The sequence below is a fragment of the Peromyscus maniculatus genome, chromosome 13, assembly GCF_049852395.1.
Source record: "Peromyscus maniculatus bairdii isolate BWxNUB_F1_BW_parent chromosome 13, HU_Pman_BW_mat_3.1, whole genome shotgun sequence".
Classification (NCBI taxonomy): domain Eukaryota; kingdom Metazoa; phylum Chordata; class Mammalia; order Rodentia; family Cricetidae; genus Peromyscus; species Peromyscus maniculatus.
The window spans coordinates 15825380-15843565 of record NC_134864.1 but is presented as its reverse complement, the minus strand read 5'-3'; the positions used below and the strand labels follow the sequence as shown (position 1 = coordinate 15843565).

The 18186-nt window shown below is 38.5% G+C and overlaps 1 protein-coding gene across 28 annotated transcripts in view; it reads left to right on the top strand.

Moving 5' to 3' along the window:
• Gin1 (gypsy retrotransposon integrase 1) overlaps nucleotides 1–18186 on the top strand; it is a 35237-nt gene that overhangs the window by 1498 nt on the left and 15553 nt on the right. For 4 of the 28 annotated variants that reach the window (XM_006985732.4, XM_042259925.2, XM_076549739.1 and 1 more), the window contains one exon: nucleotides 16876–17021. In XM_006985732.4, the coding sequence (XP_006985794.1) occupies nucleotides 16883–17021 (139 nt within the window). In that variant the 5' untranslated portion in view covers nucleotides 16876–16882. Of the gene's footprint in view, nucleotides 1–11524; nucleotides 11694–13034; nucleotides 13163–14068; nucleotides 14275–15164; nucleotides 15348–16875; nucleotides 17022–18186 lie in introns of those variants that run through there. The other 24 variants (XM_076549728.1, XM_076549722.1, XM_042259930.2 and 21 more) reach the window with 17 other exon arrangements.

Below are 18186 nucleotides of genomic sequence, written 5' to 3'. Positions count from 1 at the left end.
ACAGCACTGGCTGCAGATACCTGTAGATGTAACCAATCGTATTATTAAAATAAGAAACACAGAGCCAAAGTAAAAGAGAAAGCCGAGAGGTCAGAGCTCAGAGATAAAATCTTACCTCCTGCAGTGCTCCTAGCTTCCCCGAGAGAGGGAGGTACTTCCTGTGTCCCTGTTTAAATAATCTTTCTGTTCTGCCTTCTCATTGGTTGTAAACCCAACCACATGACTGCCTCATCACTGCCTGTAAGTACCGCCCTCCAGGTCTTAAAGGCGTATGTCTCCAATACTGGCTGTATCCCTGAACACACAGAAATCTACCTAGCTCTTCTAACCACCACGCTCTTACTATGGCTCTAATAGCTCTGACCCCAGGGCAACTTTATTTATTAACATAAAATTAAAATCACATTTCAGTACAAATAAAATATCACCACATTTCCCCTTTTCTATTTTAATAAAAAGAAAAAAGGCAAAAGGTTATAACTAACAAAAGAAAAACTATATACAAAAGTACAATAACTATATACAATATATACAAGTAACAAATACCTAAACAATGTCTAGTCCATTTGTATTTGACAAATCAGAGAAAATAATTCCCTTATCTATCCTATTTTAGTAAGTCCAAAATGTATCTAATTCACTTTCTATCCTAATTAATCTTCAACTATAACTAACTAATCTTCAACTCCCTCAGAGACCCAAGAAGGAAATAATATTAGCTAACAAAAATAAAAACAGGAAGTGCACAAAAGCAACTTCCAAAAATTTTGTGAGTTGACAGAAACAGCCAGCTGCCTGGACAGTCACCTGAGGTTTCTCCACAGTGTTGGGGCATCATCTTCAGCCTATAGGCTTATCGTATCTGACAGACTCATTTGTGAAGTAGGATGTACACAAGGTCAACAGTTCAACCTCACATTGGGTGAGAGCAGTCCATGTACCAGAAACACCTGAATTCCACTAGTGTCATGTCATGATTCAGGATTTTAAATTCTGGAAATTGTTGATGGTTTTTGAATTCAGCTGTCCATTCTTCTTGGCTGTGTATATATGGCTTCATCTAAGCATGCCCTTCTCCACATCCCTCTATTAAATGCCAGTCTACTATTGAGAGGCGTGAGCTTTCAGTTGCTGTTCCATTGCACAACAGAAGCCATCGGCCCACTGCCTGTTCAGCTGCCTTCAAAGAAAAGGGCACTGTACCTTTTCCAGATTGTGAAGGCCACTTCAGGGATGGTGCCATATTGTCCTGGCCTCAGAAGATGCCTTTTGATAAAGCCATAACCACACTTGTTTTGGCAAGAATCAGTAGTCCTTTGTTTCGAGTTCTGTCTGTCCATTTTTTCTGTTGATTTGAGGATACTTTGTTGTCCAGTGGCTAACTTTTGCCACAATGAAAATTAACTCCATATGCAGTTTCTTCAATGCCCATATTTTCTCTGAAGTAGATTGGTACTGCCAGGAGCCGACATGTCTCAAAAAAGAAAAATTTCTAAGTTATTAAAACATTTTAAATGCCATATTCAGTAGATCTCTGAAGGGTTTGAAGATGACCTGTCTAAAATATATCTGCTCAATTTTTAAAACATATCTAATATGACTACAATTTCTATTGTAATGTCTAACTACTAACTTTCATTTCTTTATATCCTAATAGTTGGTAATAATGTAAAGTATTTAAAACTAGTAATTGTCTTTTTCTTTTCTTTCTTTTTTTTTTTTTTTTTAAACAAGAATCTTAAATCTAATCTCCTTTGCTTAGCCTTTTTCCTAACCCTTGACAACAACTTGTACCCAACCCCCCTAAACAATTGAAAATTATCCCAGACCCAAAACCCATTAAAAGAACCAAAAAACCACCTGCCCCACACCACTTCTTTGGCAATGTGGGTGTCATATTCTTAAAATTGCTTCCTGCTGGGTATGGGTGAAGTTATCTTTATCCTGAAAGAAAAATTTAGGTTAATTGTCAAATTCTAGGAAAGGTAACTATATCCTTCATTATTATCCAGTCTGTGTATAAAGCCAAAGTTCAGGGTTTATCTCAAGTCCTTATTCAAGTAGTCTTTGAGACTGGATCATCTCAGCTAGTCATCTCAAAATTGTTCTGAGCACCTTGTAGTTCAAAGCTGATCTGTAGATGATGTTTGTCAGCTTAGTGATATTATTATTGTCCACGTGGAATTGTTGTTGTTGTTGTTGTTGTGGGGCCCCATCTTCTTTCCGGAGACTTCAGTTGATGTTAGGCCTGGCCGTGATTTCCTGCAGAAAACTGATAAGAGACTCGAACACAAAGACATATATATGCAGCTAACTGAAGCCTTTTTTCTAGAATTAGTTAGTACTCTATATGACCATTCATATCTTAACAAAGTTTAAAATGTATATATATATTAATCTTGTAAATTTTGATATAAAATTTATACTTTAAGAAAAGTTTAAAGAATCAGAATAGAATCAAAGAGTTGAGATTAGTAATAGAATAGTCCCTTAATTAATTTGGCTTTTGTCCTGTCCCATAGCAGAAAATGGCTCTTTTATTCTGTCATGATACAGGGAGTTTGTATTTTCATTTTAACAACATGCTTGAGTTTAAAGAAGGAGAGAGCCATTCTCCAACTCCAAAGTCAGCTTTAAATTTTAATTGAACTGGGACTATTAGAAAACCAATAGTGTTAAATCTTTAGAGAAAAGCAGAAACAAACATTTAAGAAGACATAAAATTTTTTAGATAATATATACCCATATGCCATATACTCCCATATACTCTGTTTCCTGGGATAGATGATTTGTCCCTTTTCTTCAGTTGTCTCATTTGTCTTGTGTCCTTCAGATTCCTTAACCTTCATTCTCCTAAAAGACAAAAACAAAAACCTTCCCCCAAGACTAATTTTGGGGATGTTCCTTTTTGGCAAGTTATTATCTGATTAAATGAAAAGACATGTGTTACAGGTACAAGTTAGTTTAAATTGGATGTTCATGCTGGCTGATGAACTATCACCTCCTCTAATTAAGAGGTTTTTCTTGTTCAAATCGAACCTTTATCAATTTTGATGGTATCCACAGCTTATCTTCTCCTGTAGAAACAAAAGCAAAACCTCGTCCCCAACGTAATACATACCCTGGCTTCCATTCTGAGGTCAGCACATCCTTAAAGTATATAGGCTGATTTAATTCTGTAGTTTTTTCTATTACCCAATGTCTCTCTGCAGCTGTTGTTCCTTTCTCATTGGCATTCAGAAAATTCAAAGTTAATAGAGCATTATGCAGTCTATTTCTGGGGGTTTTTGTTACTCCTTTCTGTTTATTTAGCATATCCTTTAGAGTTCTGTTTGATCTTTCTATAACTGCTTGACCTGTAGGATTATGTGGTATACCTGTAATATGCTTTATATTGTAATAAGCAAAAAACTGTTTCATTTTAACAGAGACATATGATGGAGCATTGTCAGTTTTGATTTGTGCAGGTATACCCATAATGGCCATAACTTCTAGCAAATGAGTGATTACAGAATCAGCTTTTTCAGAACTCAGAGCAGTTGCCCATTGAAATCCTGAATAAGTATCGATAGTGTGGTGTACATATTTCAGTTTTCCAAATTCTGCAAAGTGAAACACGTCCATCTGCCAGATTTCATTCCTCTGAGTACCCTTTGGGTTACATCCTGCTGGTAATGGTGTTTGATTATAGAAGGAACAAGTAGGACATTTCTTTACTATTTCTTTGGCTTGTTGCCAGGTTATGGGAAAATCCTTTTTTAAACCTTTACTATTGACATGATGTTTTTTATGAAATTCTGAGGCCTCCAGCACATTTCCTATCAATAATTTATCAATCTCATCATTGCCTTGTGCTAGAGGGCCTGGCAGACCAGTATGAGATCGGATGTGAGTTATATATAAAGGATGACTCCTTTTCCTGATTGTATCTTGTAATTGAATAAATAGTGAAGTTAATTCTGAAGCATCAGGGATAAATTCTGCAGTCTCAATATGTAATACCACTCTTTCAGCATACTGAGAGTCAGTTACTATGTTGAGAGGTTCTGAAAAATCCATTAATACCAACAGAATAGCATACAATTCTGATTTTTGCACTGAATTATAAGGACTTTGTACCACTTTACTTAAATTTTCTGATTTGTAACCTGCCTTTCCTTGTTTGTTGGCATCTGTATAAAATGTACGAACTCCAGATATGGGTTTTTGCCGTACAATTCGAGGCAAGATCCAATCAGCTCTCTTTATAAAATCAATTCTGTTGCTTTTGGGATATTTGCTGTTAATTTCTCCCAAAAAATTACTGCAAGCTCTTTGCCAAGGTTCACTTTCTGTCCATAATTTTTCAATGTCCTCCTTAGTTAAAGGTACGACAATTTCTGCTGGGTCTATTCCTGCTAATTGACGAAGTCTCAATTTTCCTTTCCAAATCAAGTCAGAGATTTTTTCCCCATAAGTTTTTAATTTTTTATTTGGTTTATTTGGTAAAAATATCCATTCCAATATAATATCTTCCCTCTGCATTAATATTCCAGTAGGAGAATGCCTAGAAGGTAAAATAACCAAAATGCAATCCAGCTTTGGATCAATACGATCCACGTGCCCTTCATGTACTTTCTTTTCTACCAAGGCCAATTCTTTCTCAGCTTCAGGTGATAATTCTCTTGGACTATTTAAGTCCTTGTCACCTTCTAAGGTTTTGAACAAATTAGTCAGTTCATCATTTTTTACCCCAACAATAGTTCGTAGATGAGAAATATCTCCAAATAATCTTTGAAAGTCATTAAGAGTCTGTAGTCTATCTCTCCTAATTTGCACCTTTTGGGGTCTAATTTTTTGTAGCTCTATTTTATATCCTAAATAATTAATAGAATCTCCTCTTTGTATCTTTTCAGGAGCAATTTGTAATCCCCAGCAAGGCAAAATTTTCTTTACTTCTTCAAACATTCTTTCTAAAGTATCTGCATTTGAGTCAGCTAGTAAAATATCATCCATATAATGATAAATTATAGATTTAGGAAATTTTTTACGTATCACTTCCAATGGCTGTTGTACAAAATATTGACACAGAGTTGGGCTATTTAACATTCCCTGTGGGAGGACCCTCCATTGAAATCTTTTAACCGGTTGAGAATTATTATAAGTAGGCACTGTGAAAGCAAATCTTTCTTTGTCCTTTTCTTGTAAGGGTATTGAAAAGAAATAGTCTTTTAAATCAATAACTATGAGAGGCCATCCTTTTGGTAACAGATGTAGAGTAGGCAAAGGAATTCCAGATTGTAGAGAGCCCATCGGCTGAATTACTTTGTTAATTGCTCTAAGGTCTGTTACCATTCTCCATTTACCAGATTTCTTTTTAATAACAAATACAGGAGAATTCCAAGGGCTGGTTGACTGTTCAATATGCTGAGCATTTAACTGTTCTTCTACCAGCTCTTCTAAAGCCTGGAGTTTCTCTGTTGTTAAAGGCCATTGCTGAACCCATACAGGCTTGTCTGTTAACCATTTTAAAGGTAGAGCTGTTGGTATTTTTGGAAGATTATCAGTTGTTGTGCCCTGTTCCTGTATAATATGGATGGCTGGTGACCACTCAAAATAATGCCTTCTAATATTTCTCTCAGAAACATGTGCTAGTTTATGATTTGTTTCTGAGATTGGAGGGATTTTAATCTGAGTATTCCATTGTTGCAACAAGTCTCGACCCCACAGGTTCATAGCTATGTTAGCGACATATGGTTTTAATTTTCCTCTCTGTCCTTCTGGACCTATACATTCCAGCCATCTTGCACTCTGTTTCACTCCAGATAATGTCCCAATTCCTAACAGTTGAACGTTTACCTCTTGAAGAGGCCAAGCTGGATGCCAAAATTCTGGTGCAATTATGGTAATGTCCGCACCTGTGTCTACCAGACCAGACAACAAAACACCATTTATTTTTATCGTTAATTTTGGTCTCTGTTCATTAATAGAAGTTTGCCAAAAAATTTTCTTTATGTTTTCTCCTGAATTTTCTATTCTCTCTTTTTCATCATCCTGACCAGCATGATTTATTCCAATAGTCATTTGGTTATTTAATCGCTCAGAGCAGGGATTTCCTCTACAGCTGCAGGAAAGGTTTGAACTGGATTTGCACTGGGGGCCTGCCTGAGGCCCCTCTGGGAGTTTCCCGAAAACTGAGGCAAAGGATTACCCTGTCTGTCCTTTGTTGATCTACATTCGTTGGTCCAGTGTTTTCCCTTACCACACCTTCTGCATACTCCAGAAGGAAGGGGCATTCTGTTGCCATTGTTCCTTGAAGAAACATTGCTTCTAGGAATTACCTGTTTACAGTCCCTTTTAAAATGTCCTTGCTTTCCACACCCAAAACATCTAACACTCCTCAAACCTTTTGAAATTACTTCTCCTACCCACGTATCATGCTCATCAACCTCAACATTAATTGTTTCTCTAATCCAATCTTCCAAAGGTGCAGATCTTGCCCTTAACGGCCTGATTATTCTTTTGCATGCTGCATTCGCATTCTCAAATGCCAAAGCTTCAATTATTGCCTTACTAGCTTCTGATCCTGAGACCATTCTGTTTACTGCTGAAGCCAGTCTTTCTAAAAAATCTGTGAAAGATTCTTTTGGGCCTTGCATAACCTTTGTGAATGACTCATGTTTTTTTCCTGGTTCATCAACTCTGTCCCATGCATTCAAGGCTGCCATTCGACATAAAATTACGGTTTGAACATCATATAAACATTGTGTTTGTATTGAAGCATATTGGCCTTCTCCAATAAGCTGATCCTGACAAACTTGTATTCCTTTATCCCTCCATTGTGTTTCTACGTGTCTAGCTTCCTCCTTAAACCACGTTAGAAATTGAATTCTCTGGCTGGGTTCCAGAACAGCTTGTGCAAGGTCCCGCCAGTCCTGTGGTATAATCCTATTATATGTTGACCAAGAGTTTAACATTTGCTTTACATATGGGGAATGCATGCCATAAGATATTATTGCCTCCTTAAACCTTTTAAAATCCATCAGTTCAATTGGAGCCCAGATATTTTGTGTAGCCATTTGATCAGGCATCTGCTGTACGGTTACAGGATAAATTAAGGATGATTGTGTGAAAACAGGCTTTCTTTCTGTAACCTTATGATCCAAACTTGAACCAACTTCACTGTTAAAATTAACAGGTTTTTCTAAAGCTGTTATCCTGGCACTTAAATCGACTATCTTTTTAAATAGTAAAATGAGAATAAGCATGGTGATTAACTGCATAATTCCCATAATACTAATCTTTTCATATAGTTGTTCCATTGTCAGACTGCCTAAAATTTCAAACAAAACCCAATTTTCTTCCAATGTACACAGGAAACCCATTTTTTTTAAATGTGGAAAAAATTTGTCTTTTAAATAGTTTCCTTTATGACTTACCAAATCTGCGTAGAACAGTAGAAATCCGAGCGAATTTCAAAACAGCCACCTAGAGTCCTAGGTGTGAATCCAGAGAGAGAGAGAGAGAGAAAGAGAGAGAGAGAGAAACAGAGAGACAGAGAGAAAGCAAGAGAGAAAGCAAAAGCGAAAGCGAAAGCGAAAGTGAAAGTGAAAGTGAAAGCGAAGGGGTAGCCAGCTAAAGCTTAAAGCCAGCCACTTGTTCCCTCTTGAGCCGAGTCAGAGCTTGGCTTTACAGCCAGGGGCCCTGTTTAGCAGGGCAGGCCTGAGCTGTTTGTAGCACTGGCTTTAAGCAAGCAGCTCACAGTCCAGCCTGAGCCCAAGCAGACCTGGGCCGGGGCTAGGGAGCCGGCTGCTCCGGCTAGGGATCCGGCCCCAAGCAGTTTTTAATGGATTCTCCCCACGTTGGGCGCCAGATGTAGATGTAACCAATCGTATTATTAAAATAAGAAACACAGAGCCAAAGTAAAAGAGAAAGCCGAGAGGTCAGAGCTCAGAGATAAAATCTTACCTCCTGCAGTGCTCCTAGCTTCCCCGAGAGAGGGAGGTACTTCCTGTGTCCCTGTTTAAATAATCTTTCTGTTCTGCCTTCTCATTGGTTGTAAACCCAACCACATGACTGCCTCATCACTGCCTGTAAGTACCGCCCTCCAGGTCTTAAAGGCGTATGTCTCCAATACTGGCTGTATCCCTGAACACACAGAAATCTACCTAGCTCTTCTAACCACCACGCTCTTACTATGGCTCTAATAGCTCTGTCCCCAGGGCAACTTTATTTATTAACATAAAATTAAAATCACATTTCAGTACAAATAAAATATCACCACAGATACCCTAAAAAAAACAAAAAACAACAACAACAACAACAACAAAAAAAGCAAGTAATACCTCTTGCTAGGTCTTCAGAACTTTACTATTAACAGTAAAACATAGATATTGCTCTAAAATATTAATTATATTAATAAAAAAATTTAAAATCTTTTTTGATAGAATATTTTAAGAAAGAAGATTCTATTACTTTAAACCACTTGATTGAAAACATAAATATAAGAATGATTATATATCATTTTGCCATTTGGAAAAGACTTTTAAATCCATTATTTCATTGATCTTTTTGTTTATTGAAAAGGAGGGACAATTACTATGTCCTTTTTTCCACCCAACATGGTCACTAAGACCTACGTAAATGTCACACACCTGAAATTCTTACTCCGAGTTCGTGTCTTCCTCACATCCCCTACTTGTTATGTATCTCACCAACAGTGCATGAGTCTCTGGTTTTTGTTGTCTGTATTTGTATGCTCCAATCCTTATGTGGCTATACTTGACATTTTCCATTGTCTAATGATGTTGAGTATTTCTCATGTGCTATGATATCTCTTTCATAGACGTTCATTTCGGATTTCATGCTCATGTTTAAAGTTAGGCTATTTGCTTTCTTGCTAAGCTTTGAGAATTCTTGAATGCTTTGTCATAGATCGGTACTACAAATATTATTCCTTCGACTGTTTTTCTTAGTAGTGTCCTTTAAAAAAATTTTTAATCCTTTCCTTCAGAAATCATGTTTTAGACTTACTCCTTAGTCTAACTTAAGCTCACAAGTGTTTTATGTTTTTCTTTTCTGGAAATACTGTCATTTTAGCTCTTAAGTATCTGTCTGTGGCCAGTTGTGAACTGATTTTTACACGTACTGTGAGATATGAATGGACGTTCACCTTTTTAATATATGGATGTTTAATTGGCCCAACATTTCTTGAAAATTATCATTTCTTTGTTACCCTTGTTGAAAATCAATTTACCATATCTGAGTGGCTGTTTCTAGACACTGTTCTGTCTAATGGATCGGCAGCTGTCATTATTTTAGTCCCACAGTCTTAAAATATTCCAATGTGAAGGTTTTTACATATATCGTTTTTCACAGTCATTTGAACTCTTCTAAGCCTTTTGATTTTACATTTCAATTTAGAAGTAACTTACTGGGTTTTACAAAAGGTAGGGGAAAATGGAAATAAATTATTTCTTTCTGAAATGTCTATAAAAAGTCCTTGTCTAGAATAAAAAAAAAAAACTGTAAGTCCCAACAGGAAAAAAAAAAAAAAAAACTGGATAATTGCATTAACTTGCCGATTTTCCTCGAATTGGGATTGTATTGAATCTGTAGATTAATTTGATGGGAATTGGAGTGTTAATGAAGTTGTCTAATTTTCACTCCTGTCTTCTCTGTGTTAAATGTTGCCCCTTCCTTCTAAAGAACGTCATGTCTTCGGTCATGTAAGTTTTCTTCCCTCTTGTTTCCAATGGCCTGTCATAGCCCTGTTGTTGGAACTAACCTTTTTGGATTATGCCCCTCATGAAAGCCAAATCTCTCTCTCTCTCTCTCTATTTATTTCCTTACTTACTTACTTATTTTCTTGAGCTGTAAGATAAGCAAAGCAAACAAAAGGGATACAAATCGGAAAGGAAGATATCAAAGTATCCTTATTTACAAATATAATGAGTCTATACATAAAAGACCCTAACAACTCCTGTCAGAAAACTCTTAGGTTGGTTAAAACACTTTGAGCAAGTGACAGGATAAAAGGTTAACATCCTAAAACTAGCTTTCCTGTTTATGATAAACCAGCGTGCTGAGGACGAGAGCAGGAAAGGTTCCCATTCACAAGCGTCTAAATCTCAACAATACAACCTTCCTTGTAACCTTCAACAGTGAAGTGAAAGGGCCCTGTAACACAACCCTTAAAATAAGGTGTGGTGTGGTTGTGCCTTTAATCCCAGGGCTTAGGAGGCAGAGGTAGGCGGATTTCTGTGAGTTCAGGGCTAGCCTGGTGTACATAGAGAGTTCTAGACCAAACAGGGTTACACAGTGAGGCCCTGCCTAAAAAATAAAACAAAACAAAAAAAGGAACAAAAAAAAAAAAAAAAAGAAAAAAAACAACAACCCTAGAAGAATCCATGCTATTCCATGTCCTTGGATTACAAGAATCTGTATATTATGAAATGAGTATCTTACCAAAAGCAATGCCACCCAATGCCATTCTTCATAGAAATACTTTTAAACAGTCAAAACTCATTTGGAAACACAAAAGCCCTCAAAGTAGCCAAGCCCATCCTGAGCAATAATAAATAAGGGTGGAAGGTATCACCATATCTGATTTCTAGTTACATTACAGAACCGTAGTAACAAAACCAGCATGGTACTGACACCAAATTAAAGTTCCTGACTTGTACCTGTGCAGCTGTAGCCAAGTGATTTTTGACAGAGATGTCAAAAATTCTTGTAGTAAAGAACAGCCTCCTTAGCAAGCAAATGGGGCTTGGAAAACTGGAAATCTACCCATAGACGAATGAAGCCTAGATCCTTATCTCTCACCTTGCTTAAAATTAACTCCAAGTGTTCTAAAGACTTTAACAGCAGACCTGAAACTCTGAAACTGTTAGAGGAAATGTATATACATCAAGATATAGGCGTATTTGAGGATTTCCTGACTAGGACTCCAGTTACTCAGGAAATAAGGCCACCAGTCAAAAATGACACTGGAATAGTTGATAACGTTAACTTGACAGGCTCTAGGATTACCTGGGAAACAAGTGTCTCAGGATGCCTTTGGGGAATTAACTAGATAAAATGAATTGAGGTAGGAAGACCTCAATTGGTAAAGTGTAACTGGCATGTGAGCCCTAACATTCCTCATACCCAGCTTCCTAGGAGAACGCCATGTGCCCAGCTGCCTCACTCCAACCAACTTATTTGTGGGAGACCAGCCCCCACACTTATTTACAACAGGAACTCTTGAGGAATGAGGGATAAGAGACTTGGTTAGAAATAGAGAGGAGAGAAACAGAGAGGGTGGGCCTGGATCCTTATCCACTGGTCCTGACTGTCTCTGCCCCAGAGTATTTATAGGAATGCCAAGGGGTGGAGCAAAAGACCTCCCCCCAGCACAGCCAAGTGCAGACCGTCTCAGACACCTGCACTCAGGCCCGTGGTCCAGTCATCCTCTCCATGCAGACCTGCTGGGTAACGCCCCGAGGAAACCTGAAAACGGCCCCCACACTGACTTCCCTGTCCTGACCCTTGTGCTTTCCAGCTGTGAACCAGAATAAACCAGAACTTCCTCAGGTGCTCTTGCCGGGTCTTCTTAGCAACAGTAATGACAGTAACTAATATACGCACCTCACAAAACTGAAAAGCTTCCGTACAGCAAAGGGAACTGGTGAGTGCCGAGAAAGCCTGCGCAACGGGGAAATCATTCCATGGTATGCTTCTGGTAGAGGATTACTACCTAGAAACAGAGACATCAAAATCCTAAAATAAACAATAATCCAGTTTTATAAATGGGTTAAGGACTGAGCAGAAAATTCACAAAAGAGCAATACAGATAACTGAAGCCGTTTTTTAAAAATTGTCTTACATCTTTAGCCACGAGGTAAGTGTAAATTAAATTTGAACTTCCGCCTCTGACCAGTAAGAGTGACCATCATCAAGACATCAAATGACAACAAAAAACAGGCCAAGGATGTGAGAAAAGGGAACTCTTACTCAGTTGGGGCGGCGGCGGGGTAAGCTGGCATGGCCACTATGGAAGTAAGCCTAGGGGCTTCTCACAAAATTAAGAACTTCCATATGACCTAGCTGTATAATTTCTGGGCATATACCAAGGGTCTCTATCTTTTCACAGAGATATTTGCATATCTGTGCTTACTGCTGTTCTATTTATAATAGTGAGGAAATCAAATCTGTACAGATATCCATCACAGAATGTGTGGGTAATGAATATGTAGAACATACTGTCTTAATTAGGTTTACTATTGCTATGAAGAGACACCATAACCACAGCAACTCTTCTAAAGAAAACATTTCACTGGGGCTGGCTTACAGTTTCAGAGGTTTAGTTCATTACCATCATGGTGGGACATGGCAGCATGCAGGCAGACATGGTGCTAGAGAAGGAGCTGAGAGTTCTTACATCTTGGCTCACAGGCAACAGGAAGTGGTCTGGTCTGAGACACTGGGCGTGGCTTGAGCATATATGAGACCTCAAAGCCCGCCCCCACAGTGACACACTTCCTCCAGTGAGGCCACACCTACTCCAGCAAAGCCACATCTAATAGTGCTACTCCTTTTGGGGGTCATTTTCCTTCAAGCCCCAACACATACATGCCACTGAATTTTGTTGAGCCATAAGAGAAATGAAGTTACAGAATTTTCAAAAGCAAACAAAAGGAATGTAACTGGAAAATATTGCTTACGTTCAGGCTGACAGATATTACATGTTCTCCCATGTTTGAGCCCTTTCTTCTTAGCTTCTAATTTTAAGACAGAAGTGTGTGATTATGTGTAGAGGTTAAGAAAGTAGAAAGGGGTCCAGGAGATGGGGGGAAAGGAGGTCCCAAGGGATGGTGATGAAGAGCAGTTGAACACATGTGACATGAAAGTAGACAAGAGAAAAATGAGTGTAAATGTTTAAGAGGAATAGGGAGACTTAGAAGTAGTGAGAGGTAGGGTCAACAGAAACTAAGTATGAATGAAAACTGTATAAGGAAACATACTACTTTGTAAGCTATTTAAAACAAATTTTTTTTAAAATTGTTTTTTAGGTTCTAGTAAAGTACTCATCATATTAACCTGGCCCAACAGGTTGTTCTTCAGTGACCGGGTCTTAAAGGGGAGAACCAGAGGATGAGAAGATAAAGAACACAGGAAAGCCAGGGTCAGGGAATCTTGTGTAAGCTGCGCAAGTTTATTAAGAACTACAGCATTTTATATACAGGTTTTAGGAGAGAAATTGGACAGTGTCCTTGGAAAGCTATCACACAATGGGACAAAGTCAGCAGGAAGCTAATCAAGCAATGCTGCACAGAGGGAACACCGAGTATCTCAAGAGCATCACAGACGGAGCACACAGTAGCCTTGACACTGTTCACCATATCTCCGTACAGTGGCAAGAGTTGTGTTCTCAGGATCTGAAGCTACAGCTCCCCCACGCCCTGGCCCCAAGCATATTCCAGGTTTTAGAGAAGGAACTATGTTCCTCCATACATCCTGGCCCCAGGCTGTTACTGACTCAGCCAAGCATGTTTCAGAATTAGAGAAGGAGCTATGAAACTGAATTTATCTGTCAACCACCATAGCCTCAGTTCCTGGGAACCACCATTCTAATTTCTGTTTCTGTGAATTTGACAATATTTGTCTTTTTAAAAATTTCACTAGCATACTTTCCTCAAGATTCATCCATATTCTTCCATGTGTTAGAATCATTTCTTTTTTTAAGGCATGTGTACATGCCATATTTTGTTTATTTAGCTGTCATTGGGCACTTGGATCCTTTCCATTTTCTAACTACTATCAATAATGCAGCTTGAGTTTAGCTTTCAAAATAATCTCTAACCCCAGTATAATATAAACTTCATGAGGGTTATCATTATTGTATCTCCAATTTTGTGTCTGGCATGTGCCAGATACTTGGTTGTGTGTGTGTCTGTGTCTGTCTGTCTCTATGTATGTATGTATGTATGTGTATGGGTACAGTATGCATATGTGTGGGACTCAAGTTTAAAACCCAGGACCTTATACATCCTAGCCAAGCACTGTATCACTGAGCTACATGCCCTATTGTGTTTCATTCTTTTAGAGATGCTTTAGAAACCATGGCAGCTCCATTCACCATTTATTTGGCGTATAGCTATCTACTATAAAATGACTCAAATCTCTAGTTGAAAGTGGGCTCATGCCAGGTATGGCAATGTGGACCTCTATGTCTAGGATTTAGGGCTAAGGGAGAAGGATGACAAGTCCCACGGCAAACCTGAGCTTCATCAAAACCCTGTCTTCAAAAAGGTGAATTAAAACTCATTGATGATAATACTTTATAGCTGAATTAACCTATTTGTAGGTTCTGATGGGACTATCTTAGTATTATGGAATATTTATATTATAGTAGCCTCCAATCTGATGGAGGCAACTTCTCAGTTGAGGCTTCCTCTTCCCTTGTGTGTCCAGTTGACAACCGAGATTAGTCATCACAATCCCTAGATACTTTAATGAGTAGTATTCTGAGGTCTTTGATATAGTTGAAGACTAGATAGTTATAATTTTCCTTGGTTATGATAAAAGATAAATTAGATATGATACCTTAGACTCACAAATATAGAATAGATAAAAAAATTTTCTTTAATTTTACAAAATACAAATAGACTAGATATTGTAACTGTAATCTTGCTTGATAACTGTTTTGTTATTTGTAATTTTAATAGGTTAAAGTTAAAACCTTGCTTTTGTTTAGACAGAAAAGGGGAAGTGATAGGGGAATGTCTTTCTGTATGCTGCAAATATGTGTTGCTCTGATTGGTTGATAAATAAAGCTGTTTGGCCTATTGGCAAGACAACTTAGAGACATGCAGGAATTCAAAGAGAGAGACAGAAAGGCAAAAGGGAGAGATGCAAGCAAGCCGCCAAAGGAGCAACATGTAATGGTACGCACGTAAAGCCATGGAACATGTGGCGATACATAGATTAATAGTTATGGGCTAATTTAAGTGTAAGAGCTAGTCAGTAATCAGCCTGAGCTAATGGCTGAGCAGTTATATAGTTACATTAATATAAGTCTCTGTGTGTTTACTTGGGGGGCGCGAGTGGGAGAGATTTGTCCTGGCTGCCAGCTGGGTGGGACACAGGAAAACTTTCAGCTGCATAAACATCCTTATTCAGAATTTTGAAATTGGTATCAGAGTTTCAGCAAGAAGCAGAAAATACATTCTCGGGGTTTTTGAAGGCACTGTAGCGATGCTCCTATTTCCAGAGGTGTAGAGAGAAAGAAACCTGAGAATTAGCTGCACAGAGGAAGATGGCCACCCTGTGACTGAAGTTTCCAGGAGAAAGGAGGTTGACTTACAGAGAAAGAAAGGACAGAGGTAAGGGGCTCTCAGCAGGACTCGGTAGAGATGTCAGCTTCTAGCAAGAGCTCAGAAGTAAATACCCTGACCTCTTGTGCGTTCTGATTCCCCGTCATTGCCTTATGGTGGACAGTTCCTTTTGGAAAGCAGCAAATATGGCCTCACAGAGTCAGTCTCCTAGAAACATGGCAGGCAGTGTTGGAATTCCCAGCCACTCCTCCAGCTGCATGACTGCACATGTGCAGTTCAGTAACCAAGCAAGGGACCTTATGTCCTACTTAATTCGTGTGCTGCCCATCTCTCCCTCCTCCTCATGTGTCTTTCCAACAAGCCTGGCCACGCTCTCTTCTGTCCTCTCCTCCTAATAAAGCTCTGATATTGGACTTTGTCCTGTCTCGTAACCTTTCTCGCATGGTAACAGTGCCACCTATGAAAACCAACAGCCAAGAAAGAAAGACCAAAAATTAGTTTGGTTGGTTGAGTTGATAGCCAACTAGATAACTGCATAATGTCATTTTTGCCACTGAAAATATGGAAAAAAAAGTTTTTTTCTTTTACTTATGGAGACCCACAGAGGTTTCCTAGCGAGAACTTACTCAGGGTCTGAGAACCTGAGCTTGTTTTACCCAGCAGGCCTGCATAAGGGAATGATTTGACCAAAGACATGGTTATCAGGTGTTTGGAAGGGTCTACACTTGGCTATGCAGTGTGCTTTGATCTAGCAAGGGGGAGGGCTTTTGCCCCGCCCCTTGCCATTGTTAAAAAAGCCCTTTTGAATAAACAGAAAGGGCCGTTGAGTATTAACCTAGGTCCTCCCGAAGCTATCCTGTGTTTCTGTCTTTCTCCTCTTTGCTATCTTTCTACCTAATATTTTCTTATCCCTCTCTCGTACTCATAAGAATCCTTGAAAAAGTGGGAGCTGGCCTCCCACATTTACTTTTAAAAGGTCTTATATTAATGATAGCCCATAATGGACAGGAGCATTGTTTTGCTTTTTGCCACTTTTGTGAAAGGAAAGCTAGGATTATATATGGTTCAGAGTGTATGGAATCTGGTTGTTAAATGACTAGAATTTATCATTTAAACATTTATAAAAGACATCAAATGTGATTTGAGTAGAGTTTTGTTTTCACTTTGCGATAATCTTGAATGTGAATGCATTTAAAAGTAATGTGAGATTATGCTTCTCTCCTTAAATTCTACATAACAAAGTCAACCTTTGTGAATAACACTTCCTTGGTTGCAAACAAGAGACTCCAGTCAAAGTTCTGAAGTGTACTGACTCATTTCCTTTTTCTTCCTAGCATTTCAAAAACTTTCAGCATTTCTTACATCGCATGAAAGAAGGATCTCAAAAGTAGCATTCAGATGTTTTAGTTTGTAGACATCACTCTGTCCCTGTTCTGTACTGCAATTACCTCCTTCGCAGATAATATTCTGGGAATGCTCAATTCATGCATAAGCAGAAATGTGACAGAAGCCTGAACTGAAATAGCAGTGGAATTAGCTTGTCATTTAAGTAACATCTTTAAATAATCTTACCTAGGTTCACAATGGTCCGTAGTGGGAAAAATGGTGACCTCCATCTTAAGCAGATTGCATATTACAAACGAACAGGTGAATATCATCCAACCACACTGTCGAGCGAGAGAAGCGGCATAAGACGAGCAGCGAAGAAATTTGTCTTCAAAGGTGAAATCGGTGTCTCAATCTTAAATTGTAGATTATCTCCCATATATGTGTGTGGAATCCTGGGAAATTCTCTAGTATTTGCTTATTGCTAAGCAGTTACTAACTAAATGTAAGTTCAGCCTCAAAAGTAACATAAATAAAGCTAACTGAAGGCTGGTACGTGTGAAAAAGACCTATTACGGGGCTGGAGAGAGAGCTCAGCCGCTCAAAGCACGTAGTGATCAAGTTCAGTTTGCAGTGCCTGTGTTGGGCAGCCCACAGCCACCTCTAACTCCAGCTCCAAGGGAATCTGGGCCTTTAGTCTTGGTGTGTTTCAGCATTCAAGTGCACATACACACACGTAGTGACACACACATACACATAATTTAAAATAAAAAAATAATTATAAAAATGAAAAGAAAATGACTTATTAAGTTGTAGATCAAAAGAAATAACTATGAAAATTACACAAATTAATTTCTCTTGCCTTTGCCACCTAATGGTTCACTTTCAGAAATTGATGCCACAGTGTTGAAGAAGTTATTTGATGCTTAGTATGGAAATGTTAACAGAGTTAACTAGTTTGCTTACTAAAATAAAAGAATGGAAGATCTAACTGTGTTCAAAGCTGAGTTTACCCACATACCTGCCCCCCCCCCCCCCCACACACACACTGTACCATTAGTTGTTCTCAGGATTACGTTTGTTTTCTTGCCTTGACACTCCATCAGTACGTTAAATATCTGAGAAGCAGGGGGGAGTTATGAGAGCTTTCCCTCCTGCAATGGAGGAAGCAAACTGAGCATGAGATAATCAGCAGGCACAGTCAACAGGTAACTAAATACATGAATGGTGTTGCTATGAATGGCAGTTTCCCCTGGAGATACCGCTTTAGGCTTTCTCCCAATATTCAGGTCAGAATATAAAGTCCTAAGTAAATGCCTGTTCGTGTATCCCTACCCAGATCCTTGTCAGGAACTCCTATTCTTAACACTAGGGAGACCTCTTACAGTAAAGTGGAGGTGCATTCATTCATTTAATCATTTATGTTAGAAATGATTATGGGATTAAAAATGTAATCACATTCTAGGCCCTGGGATATTCTAGTGAGTAAGGTAGGGATTCAACATTCCCGTTGCCTACCTTCTAATTTAAGCAGTGCTTATTAATCACTTTAGTATCTTAA